General features: G+C 61.1%; 2 protein-coding genes across 2 annotated transcripts; both read right to left on the bottom strand.

Annotated features, from left to right (window-relative positions):
* Positions 1-1,073: 1,073 nt before the first annotated feature.
* MAGEL2 (MAGE family member L2) lies at positions 1,074-6,822 on the bottom strand. The gene has a single exon (XM_084868989.1). The coding sequence runs from the start codon at positions 5,359-5,361 to the stop codon at positions 1,825-1,827; it is 3,537 nt and encodes a 1,178-aa protein (XP_084725115.1). The 5' UTR covers positions 5,362-6,822; the 3' UTR covers positions 1,074-1,824.
* Positions 6,823-16,545: 9,723 nt separating this feature from the next.
* NDN (necdin, MAGE family member) lies at positions 16,546-18,231 on the bottom strand. Its single transcript, XM_084868993.1, has one exon. The coding sequence runs from the start codon at positions 18,045-18,047 to the stop codon at positions 16,995-16,997; it is 1,053 nt and encodes a 350-aa protein (XP_084725119.1). The 5' UTR covers positions 18,048-18,231; the 3' UTR covers positions 16,546-16,994.
* Positions 18,232-18,766: the final 535 nt, after the last annotated feature.

Genomic DNA, 18,766 nt, shown 5'->3' with positions numbered 1-18,766 from the left:
AGGACAGGGCAGCAGGGGTGGCGGCCACGCCGATTATCTCCATCCCCTCGAAGAGAGAATGACTCTCAGAAAGCCTTCTATACGCCGGCCGGTACAGGCATGAATGTCTTACCCCCCAAAACACCCAGGACGGTACACTGGCCCCTGTGACCCCTCCCTCGCCAGTCCCTGCGCCCCTGGGCTCAGATATTGGGAGCTGATGTTCCCTGCATGTTAGGATTGAGCTCCCTCAACCTCCAGGACCCCCTTACCACCCCCCACTCACCCCAATACCCCCAAACATCCAGGATGGTATACTGGTCCCTTAGGACCCCTCCTTCACCAGTCCCTGCACCCCAGGGCTCAGATATTGGCAGCTGATGTCCCCTGCGTGTTAGGATTTAGCTCCCCCATCCCCCAGAACCCCCTTACCACCCCCAATCACCCCCAAACACCCAGGATGGTACACTGGCCCCCTGTGACCCCCTCCCTCGCCAGTCCCTGCACCCCAGGGCTCAGATATTGGCAGCTGACGCCCCCTGCCTGTTAGGAGTGAGCTCTCCCAGCCCCTAGGACCCCCTTACCACCTCCCCAATCACCCCCAATATATAGGACCCCTCGTTGGTTGAAGGCTGCTGCTCCCCTTTTTCCCACTAGAACCCCGGTTAGGATTCATGTCTCCACCCCAATATCCGTGTGTGTGGACAAAACCCAGGTCCCCCCCGAGCTGCCGGACCCCCACCCAGGGCCACGTGACGGACAAACGCCTGGATACCCGTGTTCCTACAGGTGCACGGGGCCCCCTCCCACCCATAACCTCAAGAAAACCTGCTTTGAATGGACCCGCCCTTGGCCCGTGCCATTGAGTGAATTCACCTGCATTTAGACACTTGTCTACAATGTGGAGATGATCAAGCCCACAGTGAGGGGCTTTGTGAGGGTCTGGACTCTGGGTTTGATGCCCATCTTATGTCCCCCCGCCCCCCTACCCTCCGCCTCCCCCCTCCAAAACCATTGTGTTGTGTCTCATCATAGTTTTGGTGTTGTGGTGTATTCTAGAGAGGGGGGAACACACACACACACACACGCACGCACACGCACACACACAAAACTCTGCGCGTAAAAAACCGAGAAGGCAAACGCCTCCATGCTATGCTTGAAAGTATATTTATTTAGATATAGATATAGATATTTATTTCTCTGCGGGACAGCGGTGACCGATGAGGAGCCATGTTGCACACGTCACAGAACAGCCTAACTCTCCAGCAACACCACAGAGTTCTTTTTTGCACCAGGATGAGATGGGCGGCTGGATGACAGTTCGTTTCACAGAAGCCAGCGTACGGCGACAGGCTGGGTACGGCGACAGGCTGAACACGTCGGAACACGTCGGAACACGTCGTCGAACAGGAACACGAGAGATACAGAGATAACCACACGGCTCACTGAGATTCACAAGTGCCAAGAGGTACCCAGGAGGAACAGTAGCCACTTGAAGTCTTAGACAGCAAAGTGAGGATGTACAAAGCTTTGGCAGATTTAACAGGAACCATATATCTGAGATCCAGGCGTGTTACACACATAGTAGGATTGGCACAGGAAAAGACACCGGGGACACGAGTTGACACGACCCCCAACCCCCCCACCCCCTTTTCCCCCCCTCGGTATTACGCACACACACGCACACGCACACGTACACGCACGAGGACCCTGTGAGCGGCTCTTGGCCGTGTTGTGGGGGACGCGAAGGGACAGACAGCTGTCAGATGGTGGGATCTGACTCGGCTTGGGCGGGATCTGACTCGGCTGGGGCGGGATCTGACTCGGCTGGGGCTGGGATCTGACTCAGCGGCGGTGGTGACCCCTGCGGCTCCCCCGGCCCCGGGGGCGGGCGTAGTAGGGGCCCAGCTGCTCGTACTCCCACTCCTCGTCCGACTCGCACTCGGCCAGGGCCTCGAAGTAGTGGTAGGGCCAGCTCTGGGGGTTGGTGTTGTGCAGCTTGGCCAGGAACTTGAGCACCAGCATCTTGCTGATCTCCATGAAGGCCCGGGGCCCCCACAGGAGCTCGCGCTCCCGGGGGTGGGCGTCGGGGGCCTCCCTGAGCTCCAGGTACCTCTGCCCGACAAAGTCGCCGGTGATGAGGGTCTTGATGTCACCCAGGGGGCCCGGGGGCCCGTGGACGTCCAGGCCCAGCCTCTCGAGGAAGCCGTACAGTGCCCCCTCCCGGATGTGGTTGCCCCTGATGAAGATGAGGCTCAGGACGGCCATGAGGAGCCCCAGCTTGGGGATCTCCAGGCAGGCGGCCGGGGTGGCCACGGGCCCGCCCCCGAACTTGTTGACGATGAGGTAGGACTCGCTCTTGGGGTCCACCTCCTTCAGCTGGTACCCGAACACGCACTCCAGCTTGTGGTTGGCGCGCTGGATGACCTCCAGGGCCTGGTCCTGGTACTCGCCGATGACGTACCGGACCATCTCGGACCGGGTGACGGGCACGCTGCCCCCGTCCTTGACCAGGAGGAACTGCACCAGGGCGTTGGCCCGCTCGTCCAGGGGGCACACGGGGCCCCCCTGGCCGGCGCCCGCCCCCAGGGACACCCCGGCCAGCTCGGCCAGCATCAGGCACTGCACGCTCGCGCTGCACCCGGGGCTCTCCCACAGGCTCAGGGCCCTCGAGGCGCTCGTTCCCTCCCAGGCGCTCAGGGCCCACGAGGTGCCGGGCCCCTCCCAGCCGCTCAGGATGCGGGAGGTGGTGGGCCCCTCCCAGGCGCTCAGGCTCAGGCCGCGGGCCGCGGCGGCGATGGGGTCGTCCCAGCTGCACGGGGCCTCCCCCCCCCAGGCATCACGGTCCCCGGCGGCGGCGGGGCCCCAGCGGCGCGGGGGCTGCCAGTGGCGCGCCGCCAGCATCCGGCCTCGGCCACGGCCACGCCCGCCGGCCCCGCCGCCCGTGCCGTAGTAGTAGTCGCCGTCGTCCTCCTCCGTGTTCAGATGCTTCTTCTTGCGGGTGGCCTTGCCCCCAGGGCGCCGGGCGGGCTCCTCGGGGGGCTTGGGGGCCTCCCGGGGGAAGGCCATGGCCTGGAGGGGGGCCGCCGCCGCCGCCGCCGCGGTGGCCATGGCCATGGCCTGGGCTTGGGCCTGGGCCTGGGCTTGGGCCATGAGCATGGAGGGATCCCCCTGGGACCCGCTGGGCACACTGGGGTCGGGCTGGGCCACCCAGGAGACCCCGGGCATGGCCTCCGCGTAGCCAAAGGGGTCCTGCAGCGCCTGGGGGGGGACCTCGGGGATGGTGGGGGGCCCCCCCTGGAACACGTCGGAAGGGCCCGCCTGGTACTGGGAGGTGGAGGGGAAGCAGCCCCTGGGAATGGCCCCGCCGTAGGCCTCTTGCGCGGCCTGCAGGCTCCTCCAGGCCGGAGCTGAGCGGCCCCCCGCCCCGCCCCGGGGCGCGCCGTAGGTGGCGGCGAACAGCATGCGCTCCTTGGAGGGCGCGCGGCGCTCCCGGGACGCCGAGGCGCGGCGCTCCCTGGCCGACGAGGTCCTACGGTCCACGGAGGAGGACGAGGCCCTGGAATCGGACTGGGTTAGCATGGACTTGACGGGCCCCACGGGGTAGCTGGCCGCGGCTAGGGCGGGGGCTGCGCCGCTGATCTGGGCCTGCAGGACCGCCTGGGCGCTCTGCTGCCAGGAGGGCTGGGGTTGCAGGTCGGGCAGCTCTGCCTGCGCGGCCCCCGGCGGCGCCGGGGCCTGCTGGGCGGGTAGCTGCATCTGCATTGCCTTCTGGGAGGCCGGGCCCCCCGGAAAGGGCTGCTGCTGCTGCTCCTCCATCTGCCAAAAGGGAGCCTGCAGGGGCGCCTCCTGGAACTCCATGGAGGTGGGCATCTCCTGGGCGCCCGCAGCCGGCTCCCTGGGCGCCTCCCAGATGACGGGCGGGATGGACAGCGCCTGTGAGGACGCCTGCGGGCCGGCGGGGGGCGCTGCCGAGCGCTGCTGCTGGGGGGGCTGCCGGGCCTGGGGCGCCTGGCGCAGCGGGGGCGGGGGTGGCAGGGCCTGCCAGGCCAGCGGCGCCGCCTGGGTGCCCCCCTGGGCCTGGGGAGCGGGCCGGATGGGCGGCGGGGGTGGCACCTGGCGCAGGAGCGGCGGTGCCTGGCGCGTCGAGGGCGCAGGAGGGGGCCCCGCGGGGCGGATGGCGGGGGGCACGGGGCGCATTGCGGTCTGGGGCTGCTGCTGCCAGGCGGATGCTGCGGCGGCCGCGGCCGCGGCGAGGGCGGGCGCCTGCCAGGTGAGCTGTGCAGCTGCCGCCGCCGCTGCCGCCGGCCAGGCCAGGGGCGCGGCCTGCCAGCCCTGCCCGGGCACCGGCCACGCTGCTGTCACCGCGGGGGGCACCGCAGGGGGCACCGCGGCCTGCCAGCTGGGGGGAGCGGCCTGGGGGGTCTGGGGGGGCACCTGCTGGGCCGCCCTGATGACCTGCGACTGGATTTGCAGGATGAGAGGCTGTGCCTGCGGGGCCCAGGATGCAGGGGGCTGTGTGGGGGGCGCCATCGGTTGCGCCATCGGCTGCGCCACCATCGGCGCCGGAGTGGCCGCGGGCTGGCTGATGGGCGCCGCTCTCGCAGCGGCAGCGGCGGCAGCAGCAGCAGCAGCAGCAGCAGCAGCAGCGGTCGGGTGGAGCATCAGGACGCCCGGACCTGGAGGCTTCGCCATCGGGGCCACCGGAGGCGGAGGCGGTGGCGGCAGCGGCTGCGCGGCGATCAGGGTCCCCGGAGGCGGCGGCGGCAGCTGGGCCAGCGGAGCTCCAGGAGCGGTGGCTGCAGGTTGGACCATCAGGACCCCGGGCGCCATCAGGACCCCCGCGGCCGGCGGGGGCTGCGCCATCGGGGTCCCCGGAGGCGGAGGCGGCGGCACCATGGGGGTGCCAGGAGGCGGAGGGGGCACCATGGGGGTCCCTGGAGGCGGAGGTGGCACCATGGGGGTCCCGGGAGGAGGAGGCAGAGGAGGAGGGGGCACCAGGGGCCCCCCCGCAGCAGCCGCCGAAGGATGCATCATCAGGACCCCCGGCGTCGGAGGAGGCGGCGGCGGAGGCGGATGGATCATCAAGACCCCGGTGGTCGGGGGCTTGGCCATCGGCCCCGGGACCAGCGGGGGCCCCCCGAGGGCGGCGGGGGGCGGCTGCACCTGCACCTGCGGTGGCGGGGCGTCCCAGGTGGGCTGCGGGGCCGGCCAGGCAGCCAGCGCGGCCGGCAGCTCCATCGGGGGCGGCTCCCAGGGGACCGGCGGGGCGCGCGAGGAGGCGGGCGGGGCGCGCATCAGCACGGTGGGGCGGCTGTAGACGGGCGGCTTGGGCGCCTCGACGTGGGGACCGGGATCACCCAGATTCTTGCTCAGCGACATGCCTTCTGCCTCCGACAGCCGGTGGATGGGGCTGCTCTGCCGTCTTCCTTTCCTGTTCCTGTAATGTTTTTATTTTTTGTTTTCCCCACCCCGGGAGCCAAGAGGAGCGGGGAGAAGAGGGGAGAGAAGAGGAGGAAGAGGAGAGAAGAGGGGAGAAGAGAAGAGAGAGAGAGAGCGCGCGCGCCTACGTGGCTGGCCGGCGGCTCTCTCCCTCCGCGCGCCTGCAGGATGGGGAGCCGGTGCTGGTGGCTCGCGCGCTCCTCTCTCCTCTCTCCTCTCTCTCCGCAGCAGCAGCAGCAGCTTTGCGCAGTCAGGAGGAGGAGGGAAGGGGCCCCCCCATCCCTCCAACCCTTTCCCGAGTCTCCCCCGGCACCACCGCCACCGGATCCCGCGCAGGAGGGGTGCCCCTTCCCCTCACTTCCCCCCAAAACATCCCGGGCATGGAGATGCCCACCAGCCACGTACCTTCTTCCTCTCTATCTGCGTGTCTATCTGTGTGTCTGTCTCGGTCCGGGTGCTGCCTGTCTCCAGGCGAGGCAGGCAGCAGCCTCCGGGCTGTGGCTCTGCCCAGCGGGAGGAGAGGAGGGTGCGGATGGGTCCGGGGTGTCTGCAGCGAGGCTGGCGGCGGCGGCGGAGAGGGAGAGAGAGCGAGCGGGAGCGCAGGCTCTGCCTTCCCCCAGCACCTCCGCGCTGGCGGCTGCGCTGCGGAGTGCGGCCGGACCACCGCGGCGCGGGGAAGGCATCCAGCCGCGGGGCGGGAGGGGGAGCAGGGGGAGGAAGCAGGGAGGGGGGCGATGGCGTGGGCTGAGCGCAGCCGCAGCAGCCCAGCCGCAGCCGAGCAAGGCAAAGACGTGTGTCTCCGTCAGCAAGGAGCCGCCCCCCGCCCCCCCATCATCTCCCTCCAGACACCCCCCGCCTTCCCTCCTCCTCTCCTCCTCCCTCCCCTCCCCGCTTCCTCCTTTCATCTGATTGTCAAAGTTTGACGGAGGAGCCAGTGACGCCTGCCCGCCTGTCCTCCCGGCCGGAGCCCCCTCCCCAGCCCACTCCCCTCCCTCCCTGCGGCTCCTGGTCCTCAGCTCAGGCATGGGGTGGATGGATGGAGGATGCGGGCATCTGAGGGGCTGGGGGTGGCCCCCCGGGGAGGGATGCATGCCCCTCCCGATGCGCACCCCGCTTGCACCAGGGCGTGGGGTTCAGAAGGGAAACAGAGGCAGGAGGCGCAGGCACACGTCTTGGGGAGAAAAATGAGAGATCCGGGTGGTGCACACGGGGTTTGCAGAGAAGCATCCGTGTTTTGGGCTGACATGCAGGACATGGGGCTTGAGGAATAGCAGGCGGTTGTTGATTCTTTTCTTTTTTTTTTTTTCTGGACACAGGCAGAGGAAAAGGGGTGGCAGCGAGGAAGGAAAGGGGAGGAAGGAAAGAAATCCTAGAGGGTCCAGAGGGCAGAGCACATAAGGGGAGGCAGCAGCATTTTTTTTTTTCACCAGGAAACATTCCCAGGATGAGAGAGAGAGGCCTGGGGTCGGGTTCTTTTTTCTTTTTTCTTTTTTTTTCTCTTTTTTTCTTTCTTTCCCCCCCCCCTCTCTCCCCATCCCGGGGAAAGCAGCTGTAAAAATACCCAGCGAAGGCGGGAAAGCAGAACGCGGGAGAGAGCCCGCACGGATCCCAGGCTCCTGAATGGGGAGCAGGAACACAGCTGCAGGGGAACCCCAAAAATGCATGCCTCCCTTGGGTGCAGGGAGGGCTGTCGGGGAATCCAGATCAGCTTAGCCAGGAGCAAGAAGGAATGAATGAAGCTGGCGTGGCCCGGGGACACGCCCCTGCTGACCGAGTTCTCTCCTGGAAGCAGGGCTTTCTAGCGATCTACCAAAGGGCTAGCTCCTCAGGTGGTTTCATTGAGAAGGGATTATTCTCAGGCCCAGGGCACGAGTCCAGAGATACCAAAAAAAGCAACCACCAAAAAACCCCAACACACGCACACACACACACACACACAACCACTCACAAAACTAACCAACAAAACCCCACACCGTTGGAAACAGGCCACCAGGGGGCATCAGAGAGCAGAGAGGGCTCTACCCCATTCCCCCTGGGTGGATGGATGCCCCTGGGCCAGTGCTGCTCAGATCTGGGCGCGTCTGAGTCCCCATGAGAGTGTAGACACTGTCCCCCCTCCCCTCGCCCCCCAAGTCCACCGGGGGGGTCAGGCCACACGTTCTCAGTAGACAGAGGCCCAATGGAATGAGAGAGCCATATGGGGAGGTGGTATATGTTTTTTTTTTTTTTTAAATAAATACATTTTATTGATTTTTTAGAGAGGAAGGGAGAGGGAGAGAGAGTTAGACACATCGATGATGAGAGAGAAACCCCCATCAGCTGTCTCCTGCACACCCCTGCCTGGGGATGTGCCCGCAACCAAGGTCCATGGCCCTTGACCGGCAGGCTGAGGGCTCCTGGGTCCCTCTCGTGGGGGGACAGTCCCCACAAAGACTTGTCCATGTGATAGGGGGTCAGTTGACATTTCTAAGTGAGTTTCAGTTGATGCCATGTCTACTCTCTTTACTTTTTAATCTTTATTTTTAAAATGTTTTTTAAATTGATTTTTGAGAGAGGAAGGGGGAGAGAGAGAGAGAGAGAGAGAGAGAGAGAGAGAGAGAGAGAGAGAGAGAGACACTCCAAAATGAATGACTCCCAGCAGAAAATACACCCGAGGAAGCAGCTGACCTACAGCCCCTTTGTAGAGACTGGCTTTTTAACAAGAAAAACCACATTTTTATTGATCTCAGAGAGGAAGGCGGAGGAAGAGAGAGAAACCCCAATGATGAGAGAGAAACCACGAGGTGACAATCAGTGAATCAGCTGCCTCCTGCATGCCCCCAAGGCACGTACCCTGGCCCGGTAATCGAACCCGGGACCCTTCCATCCACAGGCTCACGCTCTATCCACTGAGCCCAACCGGCCAGGGCCAGATGGACTGTTTCGATGCCAGCAAAACCCAACTCTCCTGAATCCAGCGGGAAATGGGGGCCATGAATTTTACATAACTCCCCCCCCAATCCTTTCCTTCCTGTTCCATCTGGCTTTCTGAAGCCCCCCGACCACCCCCCCTCAAACCCTCTTCTCTGCCTGTATGCTCTTTGCACCCCAGACCTCGGAACCAGGCGACGCCAGGATTTCTCCTCCTCGCTCCGCCACCGGACAGATTCATAAGCCAAGGTGAGTGGACCCCGAAGGCAAGTACAGAGTGTGCGTGTCTGTCTTCTGCCCGGGAAGGACTCTCGTATTTGCATACGTCCATCGCCAAAGGGTAACACGCCTCCCCCCCCCCGCCTCCCTCCCCCCAAAAAATAAACAAAACCACACAGAACAAACCAAAAAGGGGGAGACGGAGCGGAATATGGACCAGGTGGTGAAGCCTTGAGCACCCCGGGGTGCAGGGGCATGTGTGAATGTGCCAGCAATCTGCATCATCACCAGGAGGGAGACTCCCCTAGGGACGGCAGCCTCCTTTTTTTTTAATTTTCCTTTCTATACATTTTTTAAAATTTGTATTTTTTTTTATGGACTTCACAGAGGAAGGGCGAGGGAGAGAGAGAGAGAGAGACAGAAGCATCCACGAGGAGAGAGAATCATCGACCGGCTGATTCCTCCCATGGGGATCGAGCCCGCCACCCAGGCGTGTGCCCTTGACTGGGAATCGAACCCGAGGAACCGTCAGTCCACAGGCCCGTGCTCTATCCACTGAGCCACACCAGCGAGGGCTGGGGACTTCTCTTTTGAAAAATATGTTTTTATTGCTTTTTTTCCCCCCCCCAGAGAGAGGAAAGGAGGAGAGAGAGAGAGAGAGAGAGAGAGAGAGAGAGAGAGAGAGAGAGAGAGAAAACATCCATGATGAGAGAGAATCATGGATCAGCTGCCTCTTGCAGGTGCCTGCAACCCAGGCATGTGCCCTGGCCGTGAATGGAAACGTGACCTCCTGGTTCTTAGGCCAACGCTCTACCCACTGAGCCACGCCAAACGAGGGCCCGTTTCATCTTTTTGCCTGTGGCTGGCTCCCCAGTTCCCCCGGCACCATTTCTCGTTCCATTCCCCCTGCGTGGCTGTCCCCTTCTTCCTTTTTTTCTTTCTTTCTTTTTTTTTTAAATTAATTTCTTTATTGATTAAGGTATCACCTATTTGTCCTCACCCCCCCCATTTCAATCCCCCACCCTCCCACACTCATGCCCCCGCCCTCCTATTGTCCTTGACCACTGGTTAGGCTCATATGTGTGCACACAAGTCCTTTGGTTGATCTCTCCCTTTCCCCCCTTCCTTCTTGAGATGCATTTCTGCCGGATAGGACTTGGAGGCACACAATCGGATGTTTCCTTTGGGCCCTCAAAGGCTGTTCCTCCATCGAATCTCAGCAAGAAAAGCCTCCTTCTTTTCGTCCTCGTCCTGGATGTGATGTTCCCCACTCCGAGGCTGTCTCTCTCGTCTCCCCCCCCCCTTCTCTCTCTCTCTCTCTCTCTCTCTCTCTCTCTCTCTCTCTCTCTCTCTCTCTCTCTGTTTCTCTCTCTCCTCCCATCTCTCTCTCCCCCCTCCTTCTCCCATCATAATAGGCCTGGGTGTGGGCTCCCTCTATTTATCCTTGTAGCCGTTGATTGAGATGATTGGATGGAGAGGTTAATGCATCTCACCATGTTTGAAAAAAAAAAAAAAATCCCCAGCCATTATCTTGTCAGATAATTTCTCGGTATTCTTCTCGCCGCCGTCGCCCCGGCTCTCTGATTACACACACATTAAAACCATCTCCACGGGGCCCCGGCGGGGTCGCGGACGCGCCGTTTCATTTTCTCGCCCGCGCGGCTCTTCACGAGCCCGCCTCCCTGTCCACTGACCCTTTGTTCCGTCCGCTTGGAAGCCCATCAGGGGGGTGATGCGCTGGGAAATGGTGTTTTTCTCTCAGACGTGTCCACTCCTCCGCATGGCTCCCCATCTTTTTGAAAAAAAAAAAAAAATAAAACACTTTTATTTATTTTTTTTACAGAGAGGAAGGGAGAGGGAGAGAGAATTAGAAACATCCATGAGAGAGAAACATCCATCAGCTGCCCCCTGCACGCCCCCCACTGGGGATGTGCCCGCCACCAAGGTCCGTGCCCTTGACCGGAATCGAACCTGGGACCCTTGAGTCCGCAGGCCGACGCTCTATTCACTGAGCCACACGGGTCAGGGCCCCCCTATCTTTTTTTTTTTTTTTTTTTGCCATAGCCTCTCGTTTGTTCGTGTAGAATCTCTACCCTTTTCACTCTGTCCTTGAACGTATGGACCAGCTTGGGGGCTTCGCTCTTCCTCCTCCAATCTACCCGTCTGGATCCTCTCCGAGTCTTCCTCTGGCATGCTTGCCTCCTTCCTTATTCACAGGTCATCTGTTTCTGCTTCTCCCCATGTTACTGAAATTTTTTTTTAATTGTGTGTGAAACAATATGTTTAAAAAAAAAAATTAAAGATTGGCCCTAGTCGGATAGCTCAGTTGGTTAGAGCAGTGGTCAGCAAACTCATGAGTCCACAGAGCCAAATGTCAACAAGAAAACGACTGAAATTTCTTTGGAGAGCCCCATTTTTTTTTTTTTAAACTTAAACGTCTTCCAACACCACTACTTCAACATAGACTCGCCCAGGCTGTGGTATTTTGTGGAAGAGCCACCCTCGAGGGGCCCCTGTGTCTCGTGAGCCCCAGTTTGCTGACCACGGGGTTAGAGCATTGCCCTGACTCGCCAAGGTTGTGGGTTTGATCCCCGGTCAGAGCACATAGAAGAAGCAACCAATGGCCCTAACCGGTGTGGCTCAGTGGATGGAGCGCCGGCCTGTAGACTCAAGGGTCCCAGGTTCGATTCCGGTCAAGGGCATGGACCTTGGTTGCAGGCACATCCCCAGGAGGGAGTGTGCAGTGCTGGGTTCTTGTCCCAGCCTCGCAAAGGGTCCAGCACGCTGGAGAAAGGAGCTGATGCGTAGACTCAAGAAGGAGTCCAAAGACGAAGGGTAGTTTTGAAAGGCATTGGGGGGGGGGGGTCAGAGGATTTTCAGCTAACGGGATCGGAAGACCCTCCTTGTCCAAGGACCTCGTGTTTTTATTCCAACAGAATCTGTCCCAAGGCAAGCTGGAGCTCTGTACTCCAAAGGGTAAGGTTCCAAAGGGTATTGCCACGTTGGGCAACAGCCCACAGCTGTTCAGGTGTTTGGCCAACAGGAGGCAATAAGACACCCTGAGCTGCCTGGGCAGCTGACAGTCCTATTCAGGTTTGGAGGAAGTGCCTTCTCGGCGTTTCCAACAGGTGAACTACGTGTGACTCAACCCCGGTGAGCTGCCCTGGCCCCCGAGGTCGCTCCTGTGTTTTTATGTTTGTTTGTTTGTTAAATATAAATATATTTTTATTAATTCCAGAGAGGAAGGGGGAGAGAGAGAGAGAGAGAGAGAGAGAGAGAGAGAGAGAGTGTGAGAGAGAGAGAGAAACATCAGTGATGAGAGAGAATCATGTCTCGGTTGCCTCCTGCATGCCCCCTACTGGGGATCGAGCCCACCACCTGGGCATATGCCCTGAACTGGAAATGGGACCATGGCCTCCTGGTTCATAGGTCCACGCGCAACCACTGAGCCACCCACCCTGTGTTTTTTGTCCTTTGCTGTGTGTGCATTTGATATAAAAGGACGTAGGGCAGGTCCTGGGTTCGATGTAGATTCCTGGTCAGGGGCCCATGCCCGGGGGGGGGGGGGGTTGCAGGCTGGATCCCCAGGAGGGGGGCGTGCAGGAGGCGGCCGCCCCACGATTCTCTCTCCCCCCCCTCTCTCCCTCTCCCTTCCTCTCCGAAATCAATAAAAATCTATTGTAAAAATGAAATGAAAAATTTTTTCTTTTTTTAAAAACACAATGACAGCAAAAGGAAGCCGGGAGGGGAAAGTGCAAGCAGGCCCTTTCCTGAGGGCCCCGGGGCGGAACGCGGCCCAGAGGCTGATAAAGCAAATATGCAGCCTGCGCTTTCTCAGGGGAAAAAAAAAAAATTAAAGCGGTTGGGTGTAGCTGGGGCCGGTCAGCCCGACCCTCCCCGCCGCACGTCCCCTTAATTAACTCGGGCCCGGGGCCTGCCCGTTTGTCTCCGCCCGGGGACCATGTTCCCGCCTGATCTGTCTTCGATCCCCGCCAATCCCTCAAGTCCCCAACTCCATTTCGCCTTTTTTTCCAGAAAACGGCTCTGGTGGTCCGTCCCCTTCGCCGCCCACCACCGTTCCCCGTCACGTGAAACCAAAGTCCTTTATTTATTTATTTTTTAAAAAAATATTTTTTAAAATTTGATTAAAAGTTTTTTATTTTTTTTTTACTTCAGCCACCAAACAAGGACATCTTGCCACGTGTGACCACGTAGGCGACACGGGAGGGTGCTGTGCCCAGCACAGTACGTCAGGTGGAGAGGGTGTCATCTCACTTCTGAATGGAACTGAGAAACAAACACATAGGCCCTGCCTGGGCGGTGCGTCCCAGTGGTTAGAGCGCTTGGCCCAGGCACTGAACGGACGGCCGTGGGTTTGATTCCTGGTCAAGGGCACACACACATGCCTGGGTTGAAGGTTTGATCCCCTCGCCTCAAGTCAGGGCACTTGTGGGCGGGGGGGGGAGGGAGCACTTGTGGATGATGTTTCTCTCTCCTTTCTCCCTCCCCATCTCCCTCCCTCTCCCTTCCTCCCTCCGTCCTTTCCACTCTCTCTACAAAAGCAATGGGAAAAAAAAATATCCTCCGGTGAGGATGAGTGAAACAAAGAACTCATAGAGCACCACCATTTGGGAAATAATTTGCCAAAACCCTCCAACCTTTGAATGGAGCCTTGAGTGAAAATCTGACCAAAAAGAGGAGGAGGGGGGGGGTCAGGAGGAGGAGGAGGAGGAGGAGGGAGAGGAGAAAAAGAGGAAGAGGAAGAAGAAGGGGAAAAAAAAGTCGGGCATATTGTTGACTGTTCTTTTTCCTGAGCCCCAAGCTGCTGACCCTGCAGGACCAGGGATCAGAAAGGAAGTCAGCCGTGCACCTGAGGGGCCTCTGGCCGCCGCCGCCGAAGACAGGAGCCGAGCAGGCCTGCCCGTGCGCCCTCCTGGGGCCAGCTCCTCGGCTCTCAGGACCCCGTCTTTCCCCAAGGGTCTGTGCTCTGTGGGGCGGCTCCTAGCCCCGAGCCTACGAGCTGGGGCAGCTGTGGGGCTCTCACTACCCCTCCCGCGTGGCACAGACGAGCGGAGGCCCAGACCCGGGGCTCTGAGGGGCAGTGCAGGGGCCTGTCCCGCAGGGACTGGGTTTGAGGGAAGGAACTGCACCAGGAGCCCAGCATGAGGGCATTGGAAAGCACGGCCAGCATGCCCCCGGGGCGGGAGGCTCAGCCCTGGTCCTGCCCCAGGCACGGAGCCCCCTGCATGGCGCTGTCATTTCACATGCCAAGGAGCGATGGATTTTGATTCTTTGGAAGTTTATTTATTTATTTATTTATTGGGGGGGGGTGTTAGGTAAAACTTTTTTTAAAAAAAAAATATATATATTTTAATTGATTTTTTACAGAGAGGAAGGGAGAGGGAGAGAGAGTTAGAAACATCGATGAGAGAGAAACATCGACCAGATGCCTCCTGCACACCCCCCACTGGGGATGTGCCTGCAACCAAGGTCCATGCCCTTGCCCAGAATCGAACCCAGGACCCTTCAGTCTGCAGGCCGATGCTCTATCCACTGAGCCAAACTGGTCAGGGCTAGGTAAAACATTAAAAAATATATATATATAATTTTTAAAATTGATTTCAGAGAGGAAGGAAGAGGGAGAGTTAGAAACATCCATGATGAGAGAGAATCAGGGATGGAGCGAGCCCACCACTTGGGCACATGCCCTGCTGGGAATTGGACTGGGACCTCCTGTTTCAATAGGTGGGTGCCTAACCACTGAGCCACGCTGTCCGGGCCGGGTAAAAACATTTGTCACAATTCTAACATTCCTACGCGCTCCCCTTGGCCCCGGGTGAGAGGGGGCATCCACGCCGGGTCACTGCTGCTGGGGTTTTTGCAAAAACGTGCCCCCCTCCACCCCAGGAAGTCCACCTTCAGCCCCTGCACCCGCCCTCCTGCTGGGTATTTGCCACGAAGCGTTGGGAAAGCCTAGCTCCTAAGCAGGACGTTCTATTGGGATGAGGGTAGAAAACCCCTTCACCCCAACAGAACTTCCTGTTGAGTCTTTTTAGGGGCGATGCACTCCTCTCATTGTCTGTCTCTCCACCCCCCCCCACCCCCCAAACGGCTTTGACCAGCTGCTGCTTCTATGGACTGTATGTGAGTATGAGCATTTGTGGTTTATTTACACCTTTTCTGTGTGGGCCCACGCGCGGAGCACGCGAGAGGCACTTAAATAAAAGTTCAAACTTCACACGTGTACTGGCTGTGACTGTCCCCCTGCCACACACACACACACACACACACACACACACACACACAGTGGTGGTGGCTGTACGCTTCTTACACGGCCTTTTCCAGCCTCCTGAAGGGGGAAGGGTTTCTGGTCTCCCCCAAGGCCTGTTTCTCTCCCCCCCACCCGCTCCCAAGATGAGATCTTCCCGGGTTTCTCTCCCACCCCGCACCCCACACCCCACCCTCACTCTCACCCCATTCCACCCTCCAAGGAGGACTCCCTGGGGGGCGCTTTGCAATTCAGGAATGGCTGAGCCACAGCTGTCCGAACAGGCAGCCGTCCCACCCGACCCCATCCCACCCCACTCTCCCCCCCCACCCCCTCCGGGAAGTCCCATGGGTGTGTGCTCTGGCTCCTTCGCCGCAGCCCTTCCAGGGAGGGCCACGTTTCAAATCTTGGCTCCACCGCTAAGCCCCCGGGTGTGACTTGATCGGGCCCATTAATCCCTCTGAAACCAGGTTTCTTCATTTGTACACCCCGAGTTAAGACTGCTTTCTCGGAAAGACTCATGGGAGGATCCCTTAGCCGTGTGTGTGTGTGTGTGTGTGTGTGTGTGTGTGTCCGTGTGTGTGTGTGTGTATGTACACACACGGACACGCATGTGAGGCAGGGAACTAAGAAGACAGGCTCTAACGTGGAACTTTTTAAATCAATAAGCAGAAGGGGACGGGGAAGGGGGCCGTGGTAGGGAAACGTGGAGGCTCTGGGCCCCTCCCGTGTGGGTTCAAATCCCGGCCCCTCCTCTCGTTAAAACTTGATGATCTCGGGCAAGTTCAAGGCTGGGCTTTGTTCCTGACCTCCCTCCCCCGCCCCCCTGCCAAAGGCTGCTGCGAGGGTTAAGTTAAAAAAGTAAAGTGCTGCTTCAGCGACCACAAAAAGGGGAAATGATCCTGCTTGTTAATCACTGCGACTTCTCTGGACCAGGATGGTGGGCACGTGTGCTTCCTCTATACCTTTGTGCGTTAAAAAAAAAAAAACACCCCAAGCTATAAAAGTCCACCACCCTGTTTATGAGAAAGCAGGAGTCCCGGCTGTCCCACCCCCACGGAAACAGCTGTCCGCTGCTCCCCCTCGTAAATGTCCCCCATTTCCCCCCAAACCCCCCCCCATTTCCCCCCACCCCACCCCACCCCACCCCACGCAGGCAGCAGAGGAAAAGATGGAAAAAAAAAACACACTTTTTCTCTCGTTTATCACAAGAACTTTACTGTAATTTTTTTTTTAAAGTTTAACTCGGGGATGGTGAGGGGCAAGGGGAAGGGGTGGGGGGTGGGGGTTTGTAACTCGGGTTTTAGCAAACAACGGTGACAAGTGCCCACACGGATGAGACCAGTCCAAGTCCAAGTCCACGCCAAGCCTGTGCCCACGGCGAGGCCGTCAGCCGGAGGGGAGGGAACCTTCACTTTTTCCTCGAACCTCGTCTTCCCGAAGGCCAGCTTCTTCTTTCTTGTTTCTTCTTTTTTCCCCGGTGGAGTCCTTCTCGCCCATCCCCACTCGCCTGGGGCACAGTCCACCACCCCAATGACGATACACAATGTCCTCCGTCCCACAGAAAGAGAATTACGATGGAACGCTTCACGTGTGGGCTGTTGTTTGTGTGTGCTGTTTTTTTTTTGTGTGTGTGTTTTTTTTTTTTTTTTTTTTTAGCACATCTCGGGTACAAAAGGTGGGGGGTGAAGGGTGGGGGTGGGGGTAGTGGGGGAGAAAAAAAATTCAAGAAAGGCAGAAAGCGGAAAGCACCCAACAAGAGAGGTTCCTTTGAAAACAAGACATGCAGGGGAGGAGGGGGGGGGGTCGGAACCTCTTACCCACTACCTTCTCCGAAAGAGGCATGAAAAGCAAGATAGAAACATGGCATTCTTCAAAGGTGGCATCTTAAAGCACAGGACCTGGAAAAAAAAAAACACACAAAAACTTAAAACCTGTTCACAGCTGCTGAAGGACTGCTGCTGCTGCTGCTGCAAAACCCTCTATCTAGACTCTACACAGATCTCTTCCCTCATCCCCCCTCCCACCAGCCTGGTGAGAGAGGGTTAAACACCCGGGGAGAGAGAGACAGAGAGAGAGAGAGAGAGAGAGAGGAGGACTCCCCCCCTTCCTTCCCTGCCTGCCTCGCTCCGAGGACCCAGCTAGCAGCTAGCAAGCGAGCTAGCAGCCAACCGACCTAGTCTTCCGAGAAGCTGTTGCGGGGGCAAGGAGTCGGGGGCGCGGCCGCGCGCCGGGCCCGGGCCTCCTGCAGGGCCTCCCGGTAGCGGGTGGGCCAGGCCTGGGGGTCCTTCTTGAAGACGCGCGCCAGGTACTCCATGATCTGCAGCTTGGTGATCTCGCGGGCGGCGCGGGGGCCCCACAGGAACTCGAACTCGGGGGGCTCGGCGCCCGGCACGCGCTGGTACTTGAGGTAGCGCTGCTGCACGAGCTCCTCGGTGAGCAGGCGGCGCACGTCGCCGAAGGTGGGATGCTTCTTCCAGGGGCGCAGGCCGAGGATGCGCAGCACGTTCCACACGGCGCTCTCGCGGGCGCCGCGGCCCTTGACGTAGATGAGGCCGAGGACCATGAGCAGCAGGCCCATCATGGGCATGCGGCCCCCGGCGCCCCCGGGGCCGCCGCCGGCCGCGGCGCCCAGCGCCACCCGCTCCAGCTCGGCGGGCTCCAGCGCGCGGACCAGCGAGAACTCGAGCGTGTGCAGGCTGGCCAGGCGCAGGTGCAGGCCGAAGACGCGCGCCAGCAGCAGGCTGGTGCGGCGCAGGATGCTGCGGCACCACTTCTTGTAGCCGCCGCCCAGCACGTCGCGCACCATGTCCGGGAACCAGAGCGCCGCGCGCCGCTGCTGCCGGGCCAGCACGTACCACATCAGCTCGTGCGCCTTCTGCACCAGCTGCGCCGCGGTGGGCGGCGCGGCGGCGGCGGGGCCCGCGGCGGCGGGGCCGGCGCGCGGGGCCGGCTGGGCCTGGGCGGCCGCGGCGGCGGCGGCGGCCTGCAGCGGGGCCTTCGGGTCTTCTTCGTCGCCCCCGGCCTCGGCGGCGCCGGCGGGCGGCGGCGGCGGTGGCGAGGCAGCCGCGGCGTCGCCGGCGCCTAGCGGGCGGCTGTCGGGCCCCGCCGCCTGGGACGTGGACGCGGCCTCGGAGGGACCCCCGGGACTCGCGGGGGCGCCGTGCGCCTCGCCCTCGGCGGCGGCGGCCTCCATGGGGTCGCACCCCAGCTTACTTGCTTCGGACATGCCTGCTCCCGGAGACAAGGCGGCAGCGGGGCCTCCGTGTCCGGCCAGCGACCAGCAAAGCGGCGGCGGCTTGCTCCCGTCGAGCCTGCCCTCGGAGCTCCCTTCGCAGACGGGCGTCTGGAGAGGAAGTGCGCGGCGCTGGGCGCGCGGCGCCTTCCGTAGCGGCGGGCGGGCCGGGGGCGGGGCCGGGAGGGAGGCCCCGGGCGCGCACGCGCGTCCGCGTCCGTCCGCGCGAGCCCAGGCCGCTCCCTTCCAGCTGCCGGGAGGGGGGCGTGGCCCGGCGCCCGTCGGGGCGGGAGCTCGGACGGAACGGGGCACTGCGCATGCGCGGCCGCCGGAGGTGGGCGTGGCCCGGCCCGGAGGTGGGCGTGGCCCGGCGCCCGACGGGGCGGGAGCTCGGACCGGTCGGACAGTTGCGCATGCGCGGCCCCGAGCCCGCGCTCCCGGGAGCGCGCGCACCTGTCTCCAGCTGCGGAGGGGGGCGTGGCGGGGCGTCGCGCGCGCCCGACGGGGCGGGAACGTGGCGAGGCGCGCCCCCCCCCCTTCAGCACCATCGCCGCCAAGACGGCCCGGACCCGCCCCCCTGGCATGGAACCCCAAGTCGTCCGTCCCGCGTGCCCGCAGCGGGCCGCGGGGAGACGGGGAGGGCGAAGGCTGAGCGGAGCCCCCCCCGGAGTTGGACAGGGACGAGGTAAGGTGTTCCCCGGACGACGAGGACG

This window comes from Pipistrellus hanaki (assembly GCF_964339955.1).
Source record: "Pipistrellus hanaki genome assembly, chromosome: 21".
In the NCBI taxonomy this organism is placed as follows: Eukaryota; Metazoa; Chordata; class Mammalia; order Chiroptera; family Vespertilionidae; genus Pipistrellus; species Pipistrellus hanaki.
Note: the sequence above shows the minus strand (reverse complement) of the source record. Positions and strands in the feature narration are given on the sequence as shown.